At 34.3% G+C, this 21,375-nt stretch overlaps 1 protein-coding gene across 2 annotated transcripts; it reads right to left on the bottom strand.

Annotated features, from left to right (window-relative positions):
- Positions 1–13,172: 13,172 nt before the first annotated feature.
- LOC130612317 (transmembrane protein 115-like) lies at positions 13,173–20,367 on the bottom strand. 2 transcript variants are annotated; one of them, XM_057433624.1, is made up of 9 exons: positions 20,291–20,367; positions 18,160–18,315; positions 17,080–17,149; positions 16,849–16,923; positions 16,397–16,488; positions 15,737–15,848; positions 15,301–15,500; positions 14,995–15,147; positions 13,173–14,717 (listed from the first exon to the last, which is right to left on the bottom strand). In XM_057433624.1, the coding sequence occupies exons 2-9, from the start codon at positions 18,294–18,296 to the stop codon at positions 14,531–14,533; spliced, it is 1,026 nt and encodes a 341-aa protein (XP_057289607.1). In that variant the 5' UTR covers positions 18,297–18,315; positions 20,291–20,367; the 3' UTR covers positions 13,173–14,530. The 2 variants fall into 2 exon arrangements, with proteins under 2 accessions (XP_057289607.1, XP_057289606.1); XM_057433623.1 differs by having other exon boundaries at positions 20,234–20,364.
- Positions 20,368–21,375: the final 1,008 nt, after the last annotated feature.

Below are 21,375 nucleotides of genomic sequence, written 5' to 3'. Positions count from 1 at the left end.
ACAATTCAGCGATGCAGAAGAGGTCGAAAGTTGTTTTTTGTACAAAGGTTTTTTTAAAAAATGTTTTGAGCTATCAATCCTAAATGGCTTTGTAGATCAGACATTTAAATTTGTCATGTAAAGCGTGATCACTTGGTGCAGCTGGAAAAAAGAAAAAAAACTTTGAATAAGTTAAAAGGTGAACATTACAGAAATAATTAATCTTTATAAAGAAAAATCTTTTTTTTATTTAGTAACTAATTATAATTTAAATATACGAAATAAAAAATAAGTATAAAATAAGGTGAAATTCTCTTTATAAATTTAAGTTTGATAAATAATAATAACATAAATTGCCTTTTGTCTTATATGTCGCCTTCTCATAACGACGCCCTCTTATAATCTCGCCCTCTAACAACGCCACCCTACTAAAATGCTGCCTTTTAGGAAAGTCACCCTTAAATAATACCATTCTCTAATAATGCCGTCTACAAGAACGCCACCGCCTTCTAATAACGATGTCCGCTAATAACGTTGCCTTCTAATGACGCCACATGAAATTCAATTATGAAAAAGCGGGGAAAGAGAGAGTTAAAGAAATGGGACTCTACTCAATTTAAAAATATTATGAGAAATACAACAAATAAAGAGGGAATTTTTTATTTGTAAAAATTGAGAAAAAGGTTCATTAAGTTGACTTTCTAAACAAGGAAAACAGCATGCCATAATATAAAAGTTTTTAAAAAAATATAAATTATTTATTTTTCGAGAAATTTTATGTGCCTACCTAATAAGACATTTTTGCACGTATAACTTACCACTAGGACAAAGAATTTAACTCGACTTTTATCTATGTGTGGTCACGTCAGCTGGGTCCCACGTAGACGGACGCCGTAGGAGAAAACAAAAGAGCTTTTTAATAAAGAAAAAAACGTGTATGTGGCCACGAATACGCCTTTAAAACTTTTATTTTATTTTTTCGGAGAACGTAGTTAGATAAACAGAGAGTAGAGAATAGAGAAAGTGGATTAAAAATGTCTCATTTTTGGTTCCCTATTTTTATCGGCATCGAAAATAATTTCTGTAAATGTTAATCCCCCGGTCACGGTTTCCACGGACATAAATAAGTAAGATCTAAACTAGCTACTATATTGAAATTAAAAGCAAATGTTTGAGACTTATAGAATCTATTTGGACAATTTTGAGTATTATTTACCTTTTTTAAAAGTGATTTGGAGACATCGAGTCTACATCTGCTATGTAAGAAATTGAGAAAATTGTACGATACGACGTGTACCCTTAGGGTCATTTGATTTTCAATTTAATTGAAAATCAAAATTATTTGCAAATTTTGATTTTTAAGGATAAAAACTACGCACCAATAAAAATTCTTTTGACAAAGAAACTAAACTATGTTATATTCTAATGCTTAAACTCAAATACACGAGTAAATATAAAAAATTGTTTTTTTTTTTTTGGAAACACGGTGTAGAAGGCAACACTGCTTATAAAGAGCTAAATAAAACTAGAAGGGAAGTATGGAAAGAAAAAACATTTAATTAATTTAAAAGTCTATGACGGCATAACTTCATTGATGACGGTTCAAGTAGAAACAGGCACATTAAGCAAGTTACGTTAAAAATTTATCACCTATTTTTTTTAACTCGAGCAGAAATACATGAACGGTAGCCTCATTATTTTTTTATAGTATACTTCGCGAAGGCATGTGTTTTGACAAATAGGAGTTAAATAAACATTTGAAAATTAAAAGCAGATTTTTTCATATTACTCCTGGAGCCATGACCGTAACATTTCAATGCGTAGATTTTGAACATTTCTGTTAGAGAAATATATATAAAGAATCAGGTATCATTGATCTTCCGCAGTCGTTCTCTTCTATGGAAGAAGAAAGTTTTTAGCAAAAAATTAAATCGTGGAGGTAGATATGAACTAGAAATCTCACCCCTGCATCGGTTTTATGACCTGACGAATGCTGCAATGGATACATTTTAAAATATTCTAAATTAAAAAATCTCTACAATCCCTTATGAAAATATTGAGACAATGGCAAACTGCAAGCAAAGTCTCGGCAGCCGGCAGTCTGGTACTTTTTGAGGTGTTTAAACTGCGCTGGTCACACTTTCTAACATATAGACTGTACGAAATAATCCATGTCAGGATCCACAAAGGCACCTAGAATTGAAGAAAAATTGCCACGCTGACGTCAGCAACATCTACCACATTCTAAGAGTTGGGATCTAACCGAATACCCTAAGCTCCTAAGCTGTAACCATTGACGAGTAAACTTGTTCAAATTTCGCGAATCTAGTATAAAAATGGCCTATATAACTTTCTGGCTAACTTTTATACTAGGCTTTTGAATTTACAGTACTGGGACAATATCAGGCAATCGAATTTGAAAATGGCCATTTCGTGTTAAAAAAACGTGTCCGCCAATTGAAGTGTCCGCTTTGGAGAGATTTTAAGAAAGTTTGGCTGGAATTTCAGCGGAGACAAAAAATAGTGTCCGTCTTTTGACGTGTCTGTCAATTACAGAGTCTACTGTACTCCCACTTTGAATTCGTCAGAATGTTCATGATTTTATAGAAATTTTAATATGACGTCATGTAGGCTTTTATAGTAACAATTTTTACTAATGTTTTCTTTCATTAAATGAAATGTTGTAAAATTCAGTCTGAAGAATGCATTCTCGACCCCAGAGCTATAAACTTTAGAGGTTTTAATCTCAAAGAGCGCTGGGGACGAGAATGTGAAGAATGATAAATTCAACAAATCCGATAATAACAAAGGGTAATACAAGCAAAGATTAGGTTAGACGTGCTTATTAACGGTGAACGTATCAAAATTTTCAAAATAATAACTTACATTACTAAGGGCGCTTATTTAAAATGTTGAGTTTTAAGGGTGCACGCTTATTCGAGAGGGGCGGTAAATCAGAAATATGAAACTCAAATTTTTTTTAAGGTAAATTTACACCTACTTCTAGGTTATTTTATCATGCAGAAATGATCATGCAGAATTGCACGATAGGTTTATTCTATCGTGCAAAATTGCTCGGTATGGAATTTGCAATTGATTTTGGTGCGTGGAAATTATGTTGGGAGATAGAAACCATCGTACAGATTGATTACTTCATGTAATGAATCCTTTTGGTTTATTACATGAATTCATCAGATGAAGACTAATTATTTGAAAACTCCCGTGATCACACTACAGATTAATTAAGTGAACAAATTAATTAATTGAACTAGATTATTTTATTAATTCCGTGTGACTTTTAAAAGTCTTAGAGATTCTTAAGTTTAGAAAAATTAAAAGATAATTTTATGTTCAATTATGTCTAATGCGCGGCAGGTGTGGTAACTTTTCATAAACAATTTTAAATGTAAAAACAACTCGGTATAATATCGCAAAAAAAAATAATAATGATCGTATCGCAGATGTACTTGCCGCACTGATGAAGTTTTTTTACAATTACGTCATCATTTCTCTGTTAATCGCTAAATACTGTTTATGTCAAGATCCTAGTGTACAAAACAACAAAGATGGCGGAAGTGAGTACAAAAGTTGAGCATGATTTTATTATAGTTAGTTATAATAGTCTAAGTCACACGATAGATATTCAATCACGGAGGTATAAAACCTACCAATGCCTATTTAATTAAAGAATCAGATTCAATAATCAATCTATATTTATTAATTGCAGTGAATCTAAAAATAATTGAAATTGTGTGACTTCAGTTGTCTCTGCGAGGGCACTTACAAGAAACATCAATATTGAGGGTGATTACCTTTCAACAGCTTAGTCATTTCAAGGCTTTCTTTTATCATAACAAGGTAAAATATTAAACTGAAAGGGGAACCTAAAATGTGTAATCAAATAAAAATTTCATATTTAGAAATAACAGAATCCCCAACTTCAGCAATATTTTTTACTAAGATAAATTTCTTTTGTAGAAGAAACGGATGCTTCAGCTTTAGATGAAATCATCAGATTCAACAACATTAGTTTGCAAGCTGAGCATGCTGTGGAACACAACAGAAGCACACCAAATAAATTTCTTTTACACGAAGATGGTAACTAAGTTAATGTTCTATATTCTCTCCTGTCATGCATTTTGTTGCAAAATTCAAGCAACAGTCTAGTGTAGCAAAAAATTCAAGTTTTAATTGTTCCCACATGTTTCGAAAAGATACGGAAAAGTTCAATTGCGTTACTAAAAATTTTTTTTGGAAAAAACAAAAGTTTTATGATTTTTTTAGAAGAAAAGAAGTGTTCCTGATCTAATTATGCATGTTTTTGGCATATGGAAGGAAAAATGAAGACCCCGCTACTAATTTTTTAATGTCAAATACTTTCTTTTATGTTGGTTTGTCAGTGTGCGAAGTTTTTTAAACATATCATTTCTCCTTCCCAGAACGTAGATAAATAACCACGCCCTTTCTGCACCATGAAAACGAGACTCAAATATTTCCTGTCCTATCTAAAATAGGGTTAACAGGGCGGAAAAACGAAAGGATTTTTGAATGTATATATTGTTTTAAAAACGGATGGGCATTCTGTCACATACTAAGGATTTTATCAAGAACGAAGCATTACTGTTTTTGAGAGAAAACTTTCGTCCTTTCATGATGCATATTTTCTTAACCTTGTCCCCAGGGTCTTGTGGCCCCTGAGCCGTTACTGCCGCTATCAACTTCGTCAATAAGGCAAAATGCCCTGGGAACGAGGTTGATATTTTCTATAAACGATGGTAGAATCTTTGACTTTCCAAAGAGTAGCCATTTTGATTGTCTGTGTACAGTGAACAAACGTAAACAGAAATTATAGTCGTGTCTAAGAATGTTTCAAAATGTTGCAGAAGGATTAGTAATTTTTAGTTGTTTTCCTGCTTTTTTTTTTTTGCAGCTCAAAACTTAAAAAACTTGTCGGAAGGAGATCTTTTGTTGGATAAGAAAGATAAAGAACTAATAAGTGAAAATATGAACGCAGAAAAAACGAATGAGAACTTGTCGTCGAAGCGAAGCATGATACCTTACGCAAGAAAATTATGGATCTCAAGAACGGTCCCGTACATTATTAACCATCCAGGAACAATACGCCACTCAGCTAGTAAGTGTTCATTACCAAACTACAACTAGTTCGAATTTGTTGTCAATTCCATTGTGACACTCCTTTAACTTGACAACAAATTTTTATGCTTCTGAGAATACAACTTGTCAACCTTTCCGTTCTTCTGAAATGCAAATTTCTACCGCGCATTTTAACCCTATGGACAGATTTTCACGAGACGAACTAGATGCCAACACCATTTTGATTTCCATGAGAAATAAGAAATATATGACGGATTTGAAATACCGAACGTAAACATTATCATAAAAGTTATTTTGAATCCAGTCAATAGTCTTTAATTGGTTAAAAGTTTACAGCAATATATTTTGCAACCATGAAATAGGAACAGTTCATAATTTCCTATTCTTTTTAAAGTAAAATCGAAATAAATAACGCAGAAGAACCATTCGTCGGCAAATGCGTAGAAAAATTTGACAACTCGTCCCCAGTGGTTCTTACCTTTTTATGGCCGGCGGCGGAGTTAACCGACGAGTAAGCGCTAGCGGCTTTATCATCAGGCAATAAACCCTGGGTGAAAGAATGGATAACATATTAAATCTTAGGAATGAGGCTAAATGTATTGAATGCTAACTGCAAAATATTTAAAAGAAATTTAATTTAAAACGATGCTTTATTAATTCGTGTAAAATATGTATCCCGCCATTTTTTTGTAGCTGGTGTGCGCAAAGAAATCGCCAAAGCTCTGAACACACTTTCTTCAAAAAGTTGCATCAAATTTCGTGAAAGAAGAAGCGATGATCAAAACTGGATAGAATTCATGAGAGGTTCAGGGTAATATATTAACTTCACCTTGCTTCTAAGGTCTTATTGATTATAACTTATAATGAAAATATCATCCATGTTGTTATCAGTTACCACTGGAATGAGCCAACCTCGCCACCAGGGCTCTTTTTCTCTTTCTGCCAATCTAAAAAAGCCCTTTGGACAAGGTTGGGGATGAGCTTCTTTTTACACTAGTGTGAATTCAGGAGATTCCAGATTAAGCCACATTGCTCAACTGTATAAATACTCAGCCTGGTGATTTGTTTAGCGGTTGCTTATTTTTATGGCACAATTCATTCTCCGCCTTCAACGATTAAAAAAATTTGTACTACTGTTTGCGGAAGTAACTTATAATTTAATCTTGAACTGTTTACATGCTACTTCAGGACTATCTATAACAAATCTTTGTAGATGTTACTCAGGCATTGGAAGAAAATATTGGGATGTGAAAGCAACCGAAATTTCGTTAGGAGATTACTGCGTCCACCAGTCTATCATTATCCACGAAGTTCTACACGCGTTAGGTACACAGTCTAGTTGAATTTTTGCGCCCGAAGGCGTAGGAAATTCTTTAAAAACCGTCGTTTTTTTCTTTTGGAGCATTTTTTTGAGAAAAAATCGACCCTGGGATTTCACGTTCCTCTGAGAGGAGGATAGTATTGGTTTCAATCTGCTAACTATCCCAAATGGTCAATTGCAACGTCACAGATTTAAACTTCGTACCCAAACTCTATAAGTACTTGGAAGTCATCTAAATGACGTTTCAGGCCAAAATTGGTATTTGTTTTCGACAAAATTTGGTACAGTTAACAAAAAAAGTGTGCTGAACATAATGTTGACATTATATTTTTGATTTTTGTCACCTAAAAGTCATTTTAGGCCAAAATTGGTCCAAAAATTGAAACTACTTTATTTTCGACAAAATTTGGCACAGATCACAAAAAAGTATGCTGAACATGATGGTGACATTAAAATTTTGATTTTTTGCCACCTTAAATGTCATTTTAGGCCAAAATTGGTCCGAAATTTAAAACTGCTTTATTTTCGAGAAAATTTGGCACCGTTAACAAAAAATGTATGCTGAACATGATGGTGACATCAAAATTTTGATTTTTGTCACCTAAATGCCATTTTAGGCCAAAATTTGTCCAAAAAATTAAAACTACTTTATTTACGACAAAAATTGGCACAGTTAATAAAAAGTATGCTGAACAGGATGGTGACATCAAAATTGGGATTTTTGTCAACTAAATGCCGTTTAAGACCATAAAAGTTTCAACCATGATGATATGCTGTATTTTTTGTTAGCAATTTCTTGTAAAATGTGAATTTATTATGACACGTTTCGTTTTGTTTGCGTTTGTTGTAAGATATAATGTCACTTGTGTGCTTTATCTTCAGAGCTTTATGCACTAAATTTCTTCGAATGTTTGGCACGATAACACAACGAATTAGCAGGTTGTCATCAAATAATTTGGTAGCGAGCGGAAATTCTTAGAGCCCCCAGGGCTTCTTGTTTATTTCAAAATTGTCCATACATACTACTTAGTTTTAACTCAGTACTTGTTTTTCGCTAAAAACTTTTTTACAGTTTGTTAAGAAGTTGTTTTTATTATCATAAAAGTTTTATCTTTGACTGATTTTCTTTCCCTTGAACCTTCAGGATTTTTTCATGAACAGTCAAGGCCTGATCGCGATTCGTTTGTTAATATCTATTGGAATAACATGTTATCGAGTAAGTACAACCACGACTTTGTTTGGTTTAAACATAAATGGTAGACATTCTTAAGAACATCAATCTACTTATTTTTGTCTATTTTTATCTTATTTCTATGAATTTTCATTTTAAAACCTGCTGTATGTAATTATTACATATTTTTGCTATTTCTGCGCAAACTAATTTTTTTATTTGCCGTCTGTCTTGCTTAAAACAGACGCTTAAATTTCGCCCAGGGACTAACAAATTCTTAACCTGACTTATCGTTAGCCCGTGGAAAATCCACGGGTTCGCCTATCCTTTTTGTACCGCATTGCGTGCTTCTCGCTACTTGCGCAGCTAAGCTACCATTTTGCGTGACAGACAGTCGGACGGACAGACGTATACGAGCATTATAATATAGATTATTAATTTTCTACATTAGACATGGCGAGTAACTTTGAAAGACACATTTCTTACGATGCTACGATACAAGATACGCCCTATGATTACAAAAGTCTGATGCATTATGGGAAGACATCCTTCACAATGAACGGCAAGGTGACAATCGAAGCAAAGTTTGATAAAAACCAACCGTTAGGTGGCACAGTGATGACGTATTGGGACGAAGCCGAATTAAACAAAATGTATCAGTGCAAAAAAGGTAAATGTATGTCTGCACCGTGTGTATCAACCTCGTCATCATTCCTCTTTTAAAAATTCTTATTAAACTAGCAGGTAGGAGTTCTATTCAGCCAAAAGTGAAACTTTACAAAAATTAGTTCTGAATTAGATCTAAATTATGGGACAAATATATATATAAAATTCAATTTTCCCCTTTTTCCTAACTCCAACGTTGAATTTTTGAAAGTCAACCACTGTTTTGACTCCATCACTGGACTGTGGGTAAAAAGGGGACTAAAAGTTATAGCTTGGTCCACGTATTAATGTACGAGACTAAAACATAAAACATCTATATATTTATGTTTTGCTACACACGCCAATTGTCTTGCTAATATTCAATCTAGTTCCTAGGTCCACTCACCTGTCGTCCCAATGGAAAAAAATACAATATGCCCTGGGGGTTTGCCTAACGTCGCTTATTCAATCGCGACCTTGACATAAACTTGAATGTATTTAAATATCGGGGGATAATTAATTTTCAATGTCGTAACTAGACCCTAACATTTCTGTCTGAATATTAGAACCTCGTTCCCAGACCATTTTGCTTTTTTTGACAAATTTGATAACAGCGCTGCGTAATAACTACTTAAGGGCCTGGAGAATAAGATGTGAATATTACTGAGAGGCCGAGTGACCCTGGAGAAGAGGGTGTTGCTTTTATCAGATTTTAGCGATTTTATTTTAGACGACGCGTCTGTCCAAAAGGATGCGTGGTCAACTTGGGGAGAATGGACACCAGACTGTTTCACATATCGAAACCAAGGCTGTTATCAAATACGACAGAGATTTTGCATGTCTTCAGATTTCAGTAGATGTCCAAAAGCTGATGAATTTGGAGTTGAGGACCATTTAGAGGAATGTCCAGCTGTGAATTGCACAAGTATGATATAATATAAATTTAAAATCTACGCGGATATCTTCACAAAATGTTTGTTATTGTTTGAATGTAATTTGCAAACTCATCCTAAGGCTATTTTATGTTTTTAAAAGCTTGACCGAGTGGTTATGTGGTTTGTTTTGTTGGTCGTTTACTTCACAGTGCTAAGCAAGTGTCATTATCACAGCAACAGGTTAATCCATTTAATGTGAGAGAGAATTGACGCGTAACGGCGACGTATATCTAGTGTAAACAGGAAAAACCCAGATCCACACTGAGATCAGTGTTTCGCATACTGAAGTAGCTATCCTGTATCAATATCCTGAGATAGTCAGGTTTAGCCGTTTCTAAATCCTGGAGACTAGGTTGTTAATTTTGAAATTCTTTAGTTGAGTTACTGCAACCACACTGGGGAAACTGGGCACCATATAACAAATGTTCAAGAACTTGCGGTGATGGCATTCAAACAAGGTCACGTGTGTGTAATAATCCACCACCAGCTTATGGAATGCAGTGTAAGGGTCATAAAACACAGACCAACCTCTGCAGAATGCGCAAATGCAAACCAGGTACGTCAATAACACTATATTAATCGCTTAAAAAATATAACATTTCATTTGCATTTTTATGTATATAAAGCGTTTGGATTTCAGTTGAGCTAGACACAGACTTTGAATCAAAAGGTTTTGGTGCATGGAGACAAGATTACCAGGAGAAAATGAACTGGAAACTTACATATGGTCCAACGCCAAACGCAGAAAGTGGACCGGACTACGATCACACAACAGGTGGAGGTATGTAAATCTCTTGTTGGTTTAAAAACGTTATTACAAAATGTTTGTTATGTTGTCACATTTTTTCACACAGCGTATTTTGAACAATCGTCTCGCCGCAAACCGGCTGGTGCATCAGGCAAGAAAGAACAACGATTATGTTCATTTTAGTCAGGAGAAGTAGTTAGTACATTTTCAGGACTAAGGCAACAAAGAGATTAAATTTTTTTTTCTTTAGGGAGGTATGCGTACCTCTCAGCAACTGATCAATTCTATCACAATGGTCAAGTTGGTCGATTAATCAGTAATAAAATCTCTGCAAACAAAGATGGAAGATGCGTCACATTTTACTATCAATTAAATGGAAAAAATATCAACTACTTGGATTGGTACATAAAAATTGTCGACAAGCAAGAGTTTTATACGTACTGGCAGAGAAACGGGCACCAAGGAAACTATTGGCAACGTGGCGCCTTTTCTATCCCACCCAGAGGTGACCCATACGAGGTAAAATGTTTTGACTTTTTTTATCTACCAACCTCGATTCCGGGGCTTGTAGCGTTTTTTGATAAGAGGATCGTTTCATCCTCATATCAAAAAACACTACAGGCCCTGAGATCGAGCTTGTTTACCTACCTGAATCAAACATTTTTAAAACTACGTTCCTATATGCTTTGTTGTTACAGAACATAACAGAACAGAATAACCTGTTTCAAATTTCAGATTATAGTCGAGGGAAAACTGGGTTTGGCTCCGCATTCAGATATCGCAATTGATGACATACAAGTGGACAAGGGAACCTGCATCGCAGGAAGCGAAGGTGAGTTCGAATATAATATGACGTAAGACAAACTTGAAGCATAGTGGACATAGTTTAGTCATAGTGGACATTGATGGAGACACGCTAAGTAACATTAAAGCAAAACTGCTAAAAATTCGAAGTTAACCAATCAATTTTTCCATTATATTTCTTTGGTACCCTACTTTGCTGTGATTAGTAACTATTCTGCATTCTGTGGTTCAGCCTGTTTTGATTTCATCATAGGTTGTTTTGATTATTATAAATATTGTGAATACTGGCGATTACATGGCGAATGCTACAAGAATTATCGATGGATGTTAAGAAGTTGTTGTGCAACTTGCTCGGGTATGTTTACTTTTATAAAAATAAACGAATTTATGTAAACAAACCACACAAACCAAACATCACAAAGGTATATTTTTCCATCACTGCAAATTGAAATACACGTAAGGCAATTTTTAAAAAATAGTATGTGGAAAAACTGCACGATACGAACAACCTGACTGCACGTATATTTTATAACCAACTTTATTTTTTCACCCCGTGTTTGCGTTGTTAAAAAATTGCGTGTCATTTGATAGAGAAGTTACTTGGAGCCTGCATAGCAAAAGTGAAAATTTTTTTAGGTTTTTTAACATATTTACTCTGAATAAATAATTATTCGTTTAAAATCAAAAATACGTGTGAACATTTATGTTAGGGAACACAAAACGATAAACGTGTGCACGGTCCAAGGATAATTTGTTGCTTGCGCTTGCCCAATTGTCAAAATTGATTCGAAATTTTAAAGATTTTAGTATAGTTGCTCATAAAGTAGTTGCTTATATATACGAAAAATATACTAAGGCATAGAGAAGATATATCACCATTGCATTAAGTATACAAGTCCGTAGGTGAGCTAAGGACAGTACCAATCCTTTTCGTGTGAGTTCGGGACTACCCGCGTTTTGCACGCCAAAAATGGTTACATTACACACTTAAGCGCGTTGTTATTAGGTGTCGTCACTTAATATTAGTTGAAAAATTATCAAAAAAAAGAAGTTCTTACCAAACTAGATACCACCACATCATGTCTTCTCACTTTGCAATTCAGGTCAAACAAAAATTTGTTAAACGAAACCTCTTCTGTTTCTTTTTATTCCTTTTTTACTCACATTTTGCTTATCACAATCAGTTCTGTCAATAAAAAAATTTATTTTTTTGATCTAATCAATTTTATTGAACTCGTTATCAAATTCTGTTTGTTAAAGCTTCTAAATTTATAACAAGTGGACTGGGAACGAAATTTTTTTAGGTATGAGTGATTGTCAAAACAAATACAACGAACAACAGTGTCAGATTTGGGCTTCTGTAAATGAATGCAAGAAAAATCCGATGTGGATGTGGCAGAACTGTTGCAAAGCGTGCAAAAGTAAGTCCATACTTCGTTTCCATGCCTTTATCATTCGTATATAACATGTAAGAAAATAATACTGTAAAACAATGTATTTCGTCTTTGGGCCTTTATCACTATTAACAAACTTTGTAAGAAAAAATACTGTAAGACCAAGCGTATCGTTTTCGGATCCTTATCATTCGTACGGAATATGTAAAAAATCAGTATTGTACATCCATATTGTTCCCAGACCCTCATTAGGGTAAGCTCTATACATACTTACATATTCTTAAAAACGAGTGGGATGAGTTCGTTTTACGTTGATCAAAATAAAAATTTCGATATAACTTTCTTTAGCAACTTTACTAGTCGTTTTCAAGTCTCTCATACTTGGCGCACAGATCAAAATTTATTCTAGTTATCGTCTCGCCTACTAGGTTGCACAGATCAACACGTTTACTGCAGTTATTGGGCTGGTGTAGGTGAATGTGAAAAGAGTGAATGGATGAAGAGACACTGTAAAAATTCGTGTGGTATTTGCAGAGCTTAACTCGAAGATGATCACTTTCCAGTTGGATTTCCATTTTCTACGTAACTGTTATTATGGTAAACACGTTATGTGTGTCTGACAAAGAATTAATGCAAAGGCAAATATGCTCAACACAGGGATATATACCAACCTCGTCCCATTCCTTACACATATGATATATTGACAGAACGGCTCCTTCGTAGTTCGGGTTACGTTATCATACTAGGCATAGAAGAGACCTAGGGACGAAGTTGAAATATTATCACATTCCGGAAGTGGGTTAACTATGATTTCAATTGAACAAAAGATCCATACTTATTCCAGACTTGCATGACCGGTGACCACCTTACATTTGTGCGGTTGTTAAAACGTGTGTACATGTTGGTGGTGCGAAAATATATTAGAAGTAAAATTTTTATAAATTGCAATAAATTTATTTAATTACATCATTTTTTTATAAGCAATATTTTTAACCTGGAACAACAAGCCAACGTGAAGTAAATATAAAATGACAAGGTAAAGACAGAGATTATACTGTAATAGTTTTGAGTTTTTCTTTTCTATTATACAAGTTCCATACAACAAAAATTTGATTTCGGCTGACGAAAAAGTCTAAAGCGGCTAGCAAACACGTAAATTTGGTCCCTCCAAAAGATAGTCAACAAACAACAAGTAGACAACAGGTGAGTCTGTATAATACGAAAACTGAACCAACATTGAGTCCTAAACAAAATTTTGTGTTGCTTAAAGAAAAGCGTGTATACAGAAAAGTTTTTTATTACGACCAGGGAGCTTGTCCTGTAAAAGGAAATGCTTGCCAAGATCAATTTTCAATTATATCAAGTCAAAAACTTCCAAAGGCAGACTGGAATTTTATCGAATCAACATATATAAACCCTGACACTTGTACAGCACGTAAGATTTTCGCGACAAAAACAGAAATGCACAGGAAACACTTAATCTTAATCTTTCATCTTTTTATTTTGTTTTTGCGGACCATGATGTTAAGGCGAATCACACGGATATTTAATTTCGCTTAAAACATAGCCCATCTATAAAGGCTTAAAGATGGGCCAAGCTAACATTAAATATAATCAATGCAAACTAACTCCAATGTACAATATTATTGAACATAACAAAATACAGATTGACAAAAACGCTGTCATATATTCGTATAAATACATCGATGCTGTAATATATTCTTGTGCACAAAGAGATTATTTAAGATTTTCAACTTCTGACAATATTCGTTGTATAAGATTCAAGTAATATTGTCTCGTCTGTTTACATCTTGACGTTATACTCTTAGATACATAGATAATGCATTACAACAGCTTACAGAGGAAATACGTAGAAACTCGAGTTAATATGTGCAAAATTTTCCCCAGATATTATACAGCCCTTAAAGACCTTTTTCGATGGAGATATATAAAGGCTACTAAAGTTGAAATTTATAATCTATAAGTGCTTGAAACGACAGAAGAAAAAATTTGTGTGAATGGCGTTTCAGAAAAAGAAAACAAAAAATTCGCGAATAGCAAGTATTACAAAAAAATTAAGAAAATTTGCGAAAATAATTCTTTAAAAAAGTACTGGAATATTTCAAGAAACGAAATAATGACACCACAAACACTTAAAGTTTAGACAAGGTTAAGATAAGAAAAAAAGAAATTACCAATGCAAAAATGCTCAGCCAATCATGCTCAGCCATCAGTTTGTATACCAATCATGCAGATGACAGTTGATTTACAGAGGTGTATGAAACACGGCGGGAGCGTATACTTTGTGAAGCAGTAACCATGCCATATTATCCACAACTCTACACCGTTGATGTGGTATTTGCCGGCTGCTGTTACTTCTAGTTGGTCATTTGTTAAATATGTAAACAATAATAAATATTAATTGATTTCATTCTCTACAGTACTTTCAGAATCATTACTTGTTATACTCTGGTCTTTTTTTTCTTCGTTTTTCTTCGCACTCTTTTGTAACTCGTCTTCAATGGTTGGCCAATTTTCTTCTTCGTCGTTAGGTTGAGATTTTTGTTGCGCCAAACGCTCGTTCAAAGCACGCAAAGCTTTTTTTCTAAAATAAGTTTTTAAACGACATGTCATGCCTTAGTGGAGGATATTCCCTTATCAAAGATTTCTTCCACATCTACGCTAACATTAAATAACTAAAATTTGCTAGTACATTTTTTGCTTCCTTTTATTATTAATTTTTTTTGTACGCCGTTAAATTCGAAGATAGTAGCCCACTTTGATACTTTTGAGTCAAATTTAACGATGCAAGGCCTCCCGCTTCAAAAAACTTAAAAAGGAGATTACAGGCTAGGACGTTTTGCCATTGCAGGAACATATACCTTCTTCGTTCGGCATCAGCAGGATCTGTTCCAGGTAAGCTAATAGTGATAGATGATGGAGCACCGACATCATATGTCCGGACAGGATTTTTACATACGCCAAAACTCACCAGTACTTTAAATAACGCTGTAGACAAGACACGAACTGGAGGCCTGATGAAAAAAATAACAACAGAAAATTAAAAGTAAAGTAATTGCCAGTATTTCAGTAAATGTAACCAAATCAAGCTTCATTTTGATAAAAAAAATCTATATTATAAAAAATAAAAATAATTTACAGCCTGCAGTACTTTTAATGGTCACTACCTCAGTATGGGTGGAAACAGACTTGCAGCCTCAAAAGATTCAGCCATATCACCACGAATACCTTTGCCATGCGGTTGATAGTACCTCAGATAAATCCATCCCACGCCTATGCCACACAGAATCATGGTTGGTTGGGTGTAAGACAACAGCCGAATCACTGACAGAAAGATATATATTAACGTGCACAACAGAGGTACATCCTGAAACAAAATAAAAAAATATATAAGAGCAGGTCTTCCGGTAACTTCAGTGTGAGCAAACTTTTTGTGGGAGAGGTTTTAGTTCCGACACAAGGCCAAATAAATGAATCAAGCATAACAGTGTGAATGGACATTTAGTTTTATTCACTCAACACTCAATGTTATAGATGTTTACAGGGTTTTCTTGAAAGAACACAAATACTTACTTTTTTGGAAAAATAAACTTAAAAACCTACATGTACACGCAGAACTTGGAATTTTAAATCAATTTTTTGATCTGGTATTATCTGCTTGAATGCAACTGAGATTCCACCAATCACACCAGCTATGCCAGAGAACTGTACAAACCTACATAACAGAAATATCTATCTTAAAAACAGTTTTAGTTTATTGTAAAATTGTTACTTCTCACTGATGGGACCAGGAATACTGTCAATTGATTTTTATTTTCCTGCTTTCCCATTTAATGTAGTTTTGAAACAGTGGTGAAAAGGTTACTGAAAAACATGGAGGATTACTTTATCAGTAAAATTTTTGAAAATTTTAAACCTTAATTTAGATTTCAAATTTAAAAGGCAACAAAAACACGAACATAAAAAAGGAGGGGCAACAACAACAACAGCAACAACAACACAGCCTTTCTAATTCATGTCAGCACTTGCCAAGGTGAATTCAGACATGTAAAAAAAAATTCTTGATGTTTACAAATTTTCTCTAACAGTTGATTTTGAACAGGAGTGTATGGCCATAAAACATATAAAATTGTCAAACACAAGTAACAATGTATGATACCTTGCGTGAGCAATTTTTTTCTGCCGTAAATTAAACTTGATCATAAAAAAGCTACAACAACAACAACAACAAAAACAACATGTGGGAATAGTGTAACATTTTACCATAACGAAGAATTATGTGTGACTGCATACACAAACAGTGACACCAACGATGTGGTCAATGAAGCACCAATACCAGTAATCGTTATAAATTTCTAAAAGAAACAAACTTTCAAATTAAACAACTAGTAGCCTCGTGGTGGATAGTTCGTTTCCAGTGGGAGGTCTTTGGTTCAAACCCTGGCTGAGTCATGCTAGTGACAAGAAGTGTGAATCTATCCTTCCTGCTTACAATCAGCATGAGAATAGGATTGATATCTTAGGCGAATGTCTAGTTAAGCAATTGCTGTGCTTGCAAGACTTTTGTAGCTCAAATGAGAGCTTTTAATGCACCAGGACCCCCTTCGCAGGACACTTGTTGTTAGCAGTATTAATAGGAACTGAAAGAGGCTATCCTGGGTAAACAATTTCAATAACAAATACTAAAATTCCAGAAGCAAGGTATGTGCACATACCAATAGCTCTAGTGCTCCCCAAAGAGGTTCCAAATGAAATCCACAATATATCAACACAGGAACATTTATTATGAGCTGAAAAAATGAAGTACAGACAACTTTATTTAAAATATTAATTCAAGGTAAAAAAATATTTCATTGAAAAGAAATGATGCACAATTTCTGTTTTTATAAAATGTTTTCAGCATAGTTCTCTATAGTCGTTTTTGAACCTGCAAACATAAACCTTACATTAACTATACTTCTCTCAACAACTAAACCAGTAACCAATGTCCAAATACGAAAATTTGGTGGAAGCAGTCTAAAAATACACATGAAAAGATGTTTCGTGTATTGCTTTATTTTCCATGGGTCTAACATATTTTATACTTATTTTTAAAAAGTATCCAACCTAATTGAACACACAAAACAATATACATCTGTGTATGCTAAACTGTGTTAAGACACACATGTAAGGTGTTGACATCAGCCTTGTTTTAGCACATGTTATAGTCATATAGCGTTATTTAAGTATTTGTGAAGTACATAACCATTATAATAACCAGGCCTATCAATAAGGGGAGAACAATTGCTTTTGCTCACCCAAAGCCTCGCTCAATTCTGAGAAATGAGAAACTAGCTGAGCCATTAATTGCTCTCCCAATTCCAAAAAGGTTTTCTGGCTGAGCAATATCAATTCATCATATGGAAATCGATGTTCCCTTTCTTATTATTTACAGTAAAAAAGAATCAAAATATACCAAAAAAAAAAGATAAATAAAATAGATTAAAAAAGACTTGTGATAAAATGTGTTTATAAACTTTTTCTATTTATCAAGATTGCTCGCTCAGTCTAAATTACTGTAACCTTGGGGAGCGATTTATTGCTCTGCTGTTATTTTCTTATTGATAGGCCCGAATAACCATAATAACAAACTGGTTGTAGAGAGAATTCACTAGACCAATAAAGGTGATTTGCAAAATTTTTTTTAACACATTGATTTACATTTCAACTATCTCATTTATGATTTTTAATACACTGAAAGCAGCTACCTCTAAAAACAGCCACATATTTACCGTAGTCACTACTCTGAAGGGGAAACTTCCTCAATGCAGTCACTTATCAATTTTAGGCACAAAATTAAAAAAGACATTTATATGACAGTCAAGTTCCATAAATGTTACTGTGTACAAGAGTGACTTCAATGTAGTGGAATTGAAATACACTGCCAAAGGCAACCAATAATACAACTTGTTCAAAACAGCCACTTTTTCCGAACTGACTATCATAAAAAGGTTTGTTCAAACCTAAAAATAAAAAATAACACTTACAATGATGGTGTAATTGATAGTACTGAGTACGCGCCAGGTATCAAACCAATTAGATAAAAAAATATAAGAGCAGCGATTGAGGCTTTAACAACTACAGAGGTATTATTTAACGTGTGAACTAATGTTGCAACCTGCATACTTCAACATATAGGATATCTAAGATGAAAGAAATTAAATAAAACAAATGTCATTCTTTATGCGGTCATACAAATCAGTAAAGGAAACTCTTAATGACCCTTTAAAACTGTGATTACCATTCTCCAAATGTATTGAAAAATTGCAACCAATCACACTCTGTGGAATAAACTTTAAATTTAAGGAATTGAATTAAAAAAGGGTGATCATATGTGCCAAATTTAGTAAATGAAATTTGTGTCGTGTCTGCAACTTTTGACATTGACAAATCAAATTTAACAGAATGGACCGTGTATTGCCTGCTCATGTTGCTGGTTTAGAAGAGATGTCACAAGCCATTAAACATGAAAGCAATTATCTGAATTCAAGCACATTTAATCACAAACCAGTACAAAAACTCATTATTTGTGCTTTATCACTAAAAATTGTTTTTTTGTGTATCATTTATATATACCTTGTACATCATATGATTTTCAAGTCAAAAAGATAAAGAGAAGTTTAAGAGATAAAACCTGATGTCAATTTATTTTGTGTTTATTGTATTTTTGTTTCTCATTTTTAATTTTTTTTTTAGATCAGCTGTTATCAAAAAATTCACCATCAACATTTTAAACAAAATTTTGCCTGGGCTCAAAACTGAAACGTACATATGCTAATATATTCATTGGTGAGTTAAAAGGTCTACGAAAGAAAGTACATGGGCTCGCGTAAATTAAGGTGGCAGTAACCCTTTTAAAAAACAGAATTTTTTTTTACATAATTAGTTGCGAGAGGTTTCTTTCAAACAATATATCCATTTTTTTCCGTTATAACACACTTGTCTCGATTTTATATTTATAATACTATTACTTTTCCCTAAAAATATTCAGCCTCAACAATTCCTCTTTAAATTAAAAATAATGAATATTTAATTAGTTCTTCTGATATAGCTTCAATCTACGCGCTTGTGGATATGTACAGAAAGAAATGACATAATTATTAAAAAGAAACATTAATAATTAGTATGAAAAGGGTGTGTGAAAAACTTTTTTTTAATTTTTTTTGAAGGCCCCTAAACACGCTGGGGTCTTTTTTCGCATTTCCCCAGCATCTTGATCAGACTATTGGTAGATACCCCCGGGGGATCATAGTCTATGCACACAACAAATTCATGTGTTAATCTTGGCCAACCTTTGTGTATGCGTTTGAGGCTTTAAAATGTTATCAAGGGTACATGCACATTCTGATCCAAACATGTAGCTAGCTACATGTATTACAGTCTTACTACTACAATACTTTTGTGTAAAGAAATGGTGGTAACTCAATATGGGCAAGGGAATGTTACCATAGCCCCAGATTAACCCAAGCCATGTGAGGGAAATTGGGGAGATGACACACTAGGCTGGCCGTTGGATGTTGCACAGAGTTGTCTGGTAGAGCGTGAACCATAATTAGGTCTTCGTAGCTCAAAATGAGCATTAAATAATCCAGCAGGACTCCCCCTAAGCCATAGCTCCTCCTGGAAATAATAGGCAACGTAAATCCATTGATATTTGTGAGGTTACTCATGTAAAATACGCACATCTATCTATCTATCTATATAGCATAGTCCTGGGTTAGACAAAGCCATGTGAGTGAACTGTGGGAAATGGGACATACTGTGTGGGCTGTTTGAATGTTGCAGGGAGCTGTCTGAAGAGCAGAAAAAAATTGATCTACATGCATAGCTCAAAACGAGCATTAAATAGTTCAAAGGACTCCCCATCTAAGCCATGGCCCTCCCTGGAAATAATAGACAGCTTATATCCCTTGATATTTGTGAGACTAGCCATCTCCTAAATGCACTAAAAAGACCTCTCTTGCTCTTGCTCCATTCACCTCAGCCATAGCGTCCATTATTTTTCCTACCATGCCCACTGGGAATTGCATTTAAAGTTACCAAAGCCAAAAGATGGCTTACCACAGAAAAATCAAACATTGAAAAGGTGTTCAAAGTCTAAATCAGGTATCACTGTACCAGTGTATATTAGCTGGGGCTAGCGCAGTATCTTTCTAGTAGTTAGCCAGCCATTTCCTTGCAACTTTGGATTGTTTGAAAGAAAATGCCGGAATACGGACAAAATACGTCAAAATCGCTGTTTTTTAAGAGACACGAAAAACACGTCAGAATTTAAAAACTACATAAAAAGTATTTTTGTAAAGAGAGTGGTGGTTTTGTTGCCTGTATCTAAACACAATAATTTAAGTTTAGTCTGGTTTGTTATCCAGAAAAAAAAACACGAGAAAAATGAAAATTTTAACATTTGTCACTGTTCTGCCCGGATAATGAACATTGGCCTGATTAAGTACGGCAGCTTGCACCGGTTAAGAACAGGGCAGAAAATACATAATCAGGGCAACATAATCAGGACAGGCCGGCTTATTACTCAAAAAATATTATTTGGCACTTATAAAAGGGACATATAATCAGGGCAGGCCAGTTTATATACGACAGTGTAATATTATTTCTCATTTATTATAGAACGAACATAATCGGGGCAGGCCGACTTATGTATGACACAGTCAAATATTATTCGAGACTTATAGAACGAACGTAATCAGGGCCGACCGGCTTATGTATGGCATTTTTCTATTATTTCTCACTTATTATAGAACGAACATAATCGGGGCAGGCCGACTTATGTATGACACAGTCAAATATTATTCGAGACTTATAGAACGAACGTAATCGGGGCCGACCGCTTTTATATCATTCGTCATCACTTCTGACAAGCGAATAGCCCTGGTGGCAAAGTTGTTGTTGCTCTCAAATGAAACGAAATTTCGCGGCAAATACTAAATTTTGAGATTCGCAAGTTTAATAACTTTTCACCAAACTTAATTCCTGCAAAAAGAATAATTTAGGTTCCGTGAAATTTAGTTACTTCAAAGTATATTATGCTGAAATGTATTTACTACAAGATTAGTTTTAAACTAAGAATTACGTCGAGACTTTTTTCTTCCGCCATCTCTAGTTTTTAGGGGTGTTCTATCTTCCAGAGAATGTTTAATTCACAAAAGTTCGAAGAAAATGCCAATCACAGCCTGCCTGGCCAGCCATCA

Source organism: Hydractinia symbiolongicarpus, chromosome 10 (genome assembly GCF_029227915.1).
Source record: "Hydractinia symbiolongicarpus strain clone_291-10 chromosome 10, HSymV2.1, whole genome shotgun sequence".
NCBI classification, from domain to species: Eukaryota; Metazoa; Cnidaria; class Hydrozoa; order Anthoathecata; family Hydractiniidae; genus Hydractinia; species Hydractinia symbiolongicarpus.
The sequence above is the reverse complement of the archived record's forward strand: the minus strand, read 5'-3'. Positions and strand labels throughout refer to the sequence as shown.